Source organism: Bos taurus, chromosome 15, assembly GCF_002263795.3.
Source record: "Bos taurus isolate L1 Dominette 01449 registration number 42190680 breed Hereford chromosome 15, ARS-UCD2.0, whole genome shotgun sequence".
Lineage (NCBI taxonomy): Eukaryota > Metazoa > Chordata > Mammalia > Artiodactyla > Bovidae > Bos > Bos taurus.
In genome coordinates, this window is record NC_037342.1 from 78522226 (window position 1) to 78527731 (window position 5506).

Here is a 5506-nt window from a genome sequence, read left to right on the forward strand (position 1 = left end):
ATAAAACAATTGACGTGAACCTTAAAGAAAGGAAGATTTCCAGGCTATTACATAGTTTCATTAGCACAGCTTAAGAGAACATTCCCATGAGTAAGACATAGGGATTTATGAGCCATTATCAGTTCAAGGTTTGAGAAAAGTTAAGTCCAGGCTGAACCAGGGGTCTTCCTGACAACACAGAATTTAAAACAAACCTTCTTTTAATTTTGTACAGAGAGGGAACAAACAAAACAAACAAACACCTGCCACTTGCATTCTATTTTCTCTGCTTGGGGATCCCTAGCCTTCCTGCCTGTTACTTATAAGGAGTCCATGAGATGTTGAACTTGGGTAACAGGGCATGTAAAACAGCTGTTTTTAAAGTTTTTGGCCTCCTAAAACTCACACTGTCTTAATGGCTTCATGTAACTGACATTTCAGGTCGAGTGAGTGAGTGAAAGTCACTCAGTCATGTCCAACTCTTTGCAACCCCATGTACTATACAGTCCATGGAATTCTCCAGGCAGAATACTGGAGTGGGTAGCCTTTCCCTTCTCCAAGGCATCTTCCCAACCCAGGGATCAAACCCAGGTCTCCCTCATTTCAGGCCGATTCTTTACCAGCTGAGACACAAGGGAAGCCCTAGAATACTGGAGTGGGTAGCCTATCTCTACTCCAGGGCATCTTCCCGACCCAGGAATTGAACTGGGGTCTCCTGCACTGCAAGCGGATTCTTTACCAACTGAGATACCCGGCCCATATGTTCAGGTCAATTCTTTGACTGAATGTGAAGTGACTCTTTCTGTTTTTTCTTTATATTCTTTCCACTCATATGGATGGATTTATACCACAATAAAGCCATATTTTATAGAGGCAGATCATACCACCTGAAAAGAGCCTTAGAGGTAATATAGCTTAAACCCCTCTTCTACACAGGGTGATCTGAGGGGTATAAAGCAAGAGTGAGTATTTAGAGTGGTGTTCCTGCCTGGTTTATAGCATGGTTCTAACTAAAGAGAAAGACATCCATGGTGGTTAAAGATTTCTGCCTCTAGCTTTAACCCAGAGAAGGCAATGGCAGCCCACTCCAGTAACTTGCCTGGAAAATCCCATGGATGGAGGAGCCTGGTAGGCTGCAGTCTGTGGGGTCTATGGGGTCGCGAAGAGTCAAACATGACTGAACAACTTCACTTTCATGCATTGGAGAAGGAAATGGCAACCCACTCCAGTGTTCTTGCCTGGAGAATCCCAGGGACAGAGGAGCCTGGTGGGCTGCCCTCTATGGGGTCACACAGAGTCGGACACGGCTGAAGCGACTTAGCAGCAGCAGCAGCTTTAACCCAGATCCTCCTACCTACCGGTGTGTTGAACATTACTGCTTTTCTATTTATAACGAGTATACTTGTACAGCCTGTAACAAGTATGAGTCTGTCCTCTGCATTAGACATTTACCAAATCTAACATTGCTTTGCCATGATTTAGTTCAGTTCAGTCTCTCAGTCGTGTCTGACTCTTGGCGACCCCATGGACTGCAACACGCCAGACTTTCTTGTCCCTCCCCAACTCCCAGAGCTTGCTCAAACTCATGCCATTGAGTTGGTGATTGCCATGTTTATGCTAAAGTATTTCAGTGGCAAGTATGAAGAAAGAGGTCAAGATATAGGAATTTGACTGTAATATTAAAACATTACACATATCATTGATAAATTGCAATTGAACAATGATATTTTCCATGAGCCATTGTTGCATGTATGAGGATAAAGTGATGTGAAGACATTATAATGGTAAAGAATGAAGAATACTGAAATTTACAAGCTAGAATAAAGTTTTTGATGTATTGTTCCCTTTTTTTCACAGATTACTCTCAAGAAAGAAGAATCATTTTGCCCATATTCCTATCTGAGTTAGAAATTATTTTTAAAAAATTTCCATAATTTCTCATTAGTTTTTTCAATTTGAGGAGAGGAAGCCTACAATTAACTGAATCAGTCAGTTCTATTTTTGGAATTCCATTTAATGGGCTTAAAATTTTCTTCTATTTATATATTCCCCACAAGATACAATATAATGGGCTAGTATTTATGTTGAATTAGCCTTTAGATGGTGACATAAAACTGATTATATATATGAGGATGGATTAATTAGATCCATGTTTATTAATCTCTGAATTAATAGTAGTCCACTGACACCCTATTTTAACTATATTTCTGACTATATTTGCTGCCATTTTGCTGCTCATCAATTCAGTTCAGTTCAGTCACTCAGTCGTGCCCGACTCTTTGGGACCCCATGGACTATAGCCTACCAGGCTCCTCTGTCCATGGGATTTTCCAGGAAATAGTACTGGAGTGGATACAACAAGTCAAAAGAAGTCTAAGTGAATTGATGAAGTATGCCAGGAGTACACATATTTAAGTCTTTTCTATTATGCAAGAATCATCCTAATTTTTTCACTATGAGAATTTTTCTTAACATGGCATAGTACTTTACAAATACCACCCTGAACAACAGAGGAATTATGTAGGCTTTATTTTTCCATTCTGAAATATTGTCACATAACGTCATTTTACAATGGCAACAAGAAAATTGAAGACCATCAGAGGCTTTTAATTGTATAATTGCAATGGATAAATATGTCTCTTTCAGTACATTATGGTATTTTAAATACATGGTCACATCCTAGCTTTCTCAACAAACTAATTTAGTGCTTTAGCCTTCAGGAAACCAGATCAGAAGCAGATGAAATAGTCAAATAGCAAGAATTTAGAGCTTATTCTTTCTAGTGAAATTAATAAGCATGTCTTTATAGTATATTATCCTAATGTTTAAAACTATTTTATGGACCTTCCAAACAAACATGTGTATATGTGTTCAATATGTTAACCATATTCTGATATACATTTTTAAGCTACTTATCAAACCCTCATTTAATTTTGTACTAATGACATATAATTAGTAGTGAAAAAGTGTTGTCTTCTATTTTTAGTTTATTATATATTTGTTTATTTGATCTTCCAGACAACATGTAGTGCTTTGTTTATATAATGCAATGCTCAGTCTTTAGCAAAGAACTCTGATAAACAGGGTGATATAAAGCAATCTTTTACATAGGTGGTTTTTTGTAAACCACAAAGAGACAAAGAGGGGTATTTAATCAGAGCTAAGAGTAAGGAAAATGGGAAGGAAATTGGTGTGCAGAGAGTCACAGAAGAATCGATAGCTAATAATGAAGCACAATTATGTACTTTACCATGATTCTGTCCACTGTCCCTTAACTTCTTTTATGCTTTTTTTTTAAACTGTATTCAGATAAAATTGACAAATAACATGCTTATGATATAGGGCAAGAAGATTTAATATATGTGTACATTGTGAGATAATTACTACAAAAAGTTAGTTAACACATTCATCAATTTACATAGCTATCATTTTGAGTGTGCCTACCAAGAACACCTTTAAGAACTACTCTCTCAGCAAATTTCAGTCTTACAATACACAATTGTTAACTAGAGTTACAGTGCACATTAGACCCTCAGAACTTATTCATCAAGTAACAGAAAGTTTGTAAACTTTGATCAACATCACCCATTGCTCCCACCTTTCAGCCGATAGCAACAGCTGATCTACTCTCTATTCCTATGTGCTTGACCAGTTGGATTCTATGTGTTTGTGAGACCGTGCAGTACTTGTCTTCCTCTGTATGGATTATTCCACTTAGCATATGCCCCTCATGGTTCTTCCATGTTGTAGCCAATATAACTTCTAACAGGCATGGACTCGTACACTTCAAAATCTGAGTAACTGTCAGATCCTCTGCCTGCTATTTTTTCATCTCCCAAATTGAATCCTTTTCCGAATATCCAAAGATAACTTTCCTTTAGACTAGTTTTAGATATTTTTACTTTTGAATAATAGACCACTATGTGTTATCTCATGATGAATTTCAGGCTTATTATGAATTACTTGACTGTTTAGTTAATACATTATTAATACCAGCTTATATTTAGTAGTATTTAAGCTACAGGATGTATTGTAGTACATAAAGAACTGAAAAGCTCAAAGATCAATGAACAAAATGCACTACATATTTTAGTGTAATTTAAATATTGCTTGAAAATTAACATATTGAAAAAGTCAGAAAAGTTTTTCCCAGAAACTAATACCACATACAAATTCTGGAAATATAAAGAAGCATGACAGGTGGGGGAAATAGAAATATACTTCAAATAGAAATTATGTTTCTCATGTAACCTCCCATTTAATTTTAATAAGTCAACAATCAGCATATATGCATGGATGTGTATGTGTGTATGTACATAAAATATACAATTTTAAAACCATTTATCCTTCAATTTTTTCAGAGTTTGTTTCACATCCTTGTTCCTTAGGCTATAAATCAGAGGGTTTAACATGGGAATCACAAGGGTGTAAAACAAAGAGGTCATTTTGTCTTCATCTAGCGAGTAGGAAGAACTTGACCTGAAATACATGAAGAGCATTGTTCCCTGGAAAATTGCCACAGAAGTTAGGTGAGAGATGCAGGTAGAGAAAGCTTTGAACCCCGCTTTGGCAGAGTGGATCTTCAAGACTGATAGGATAATATAACAGTAAGAGACAAGAACTCCTGAAATTGTACTCAGTTCAATGAAGCCAAAAGCAGTAAATATCAGTAACTCATTGACCTGTGTATCTGAGCAAGATAGCAATAGAAGAGGAGCAACATCACAAAAAAAGTGATTAATCTCATTTGACCCACAGAAACATAAGCGGAATGCTAATGTCATGTGTATCAACGTCTCTGCTATACTCACCAGGTAAACCCCAGCCATGAGCAGGGAGCACACCCCACTGGACATGCTGACTGCATAGAGCAAGGGGCTGCTGATGGCCTTGTACCGGTCATAAGCCATCACTGCCAGCAGGAGACACTCGCAATCTATAAAGGTATAGAGCACCAATAATTGCAGGGCACAGCCATAGAAGGGAATTGATTTGTTCTTAGCCAATAGATCCACCAGCATCTTGGGGCCAACTGCTGTGGAAATGCTGAGGTCACAGAAGGAGAGGTGGCTGAGGAAAAAGTACATGGGTGTGTGCAGCTGCGGATCCATCCTAATCAGGGTGATCATTCCAAGATTTGCCAGAAGAGTAATGAGATAAACAAGGAGGAACATGGTAAATAGAATAACTTTGGTCTTGGTGTTATCAGTAATTCCCAAGAAAATGAATTCAGTTAAGGAGGAGCAATTCCCTGTGTCCATTCTTCTTTGTTCTTGTGTAAACTTTTGGAGAAAATGATCAAGAAAATGATACTTGCATGTGCGACACTTTTCAGCATCTACAAAATGTCAAAATACAGAATATTTTTCTTGTAAGTATCTTTTTATACTTAGAAAATTATTCAGTCATGCACCCACTCTTTAAAGAGGCATGGCTCTCTATTCTGCAATAATAAAAAAGTCTCTGAGAAAGACCTTTGAGAAATTGGATGTAAATCTAGATGTCATTCATGAGGTTTTTTTTTTTT

General features: G+C 37.3%; 1 protein-coding gene across 1 annotated transcript; it reads right to left on the reverse strand.

The window, feature by feature from the left end:
- Positions 1-4310: 4310 nt before the first annotated feature.
- On the reverse strand, positions 4311-5240 carry OR5W27 (olfactory receptor family 5 subfamily W member 27). Its single transcript, NM_001389893.1, has one exon. It carries the CDS (start codon positions 5238-5240, stop codon positions 4311-4313), a length of 930 nt encoding a protein of 309 aa, NP_001376822.1.
- Positions 5241-5506: the final 266 nt, after the last annotated feature.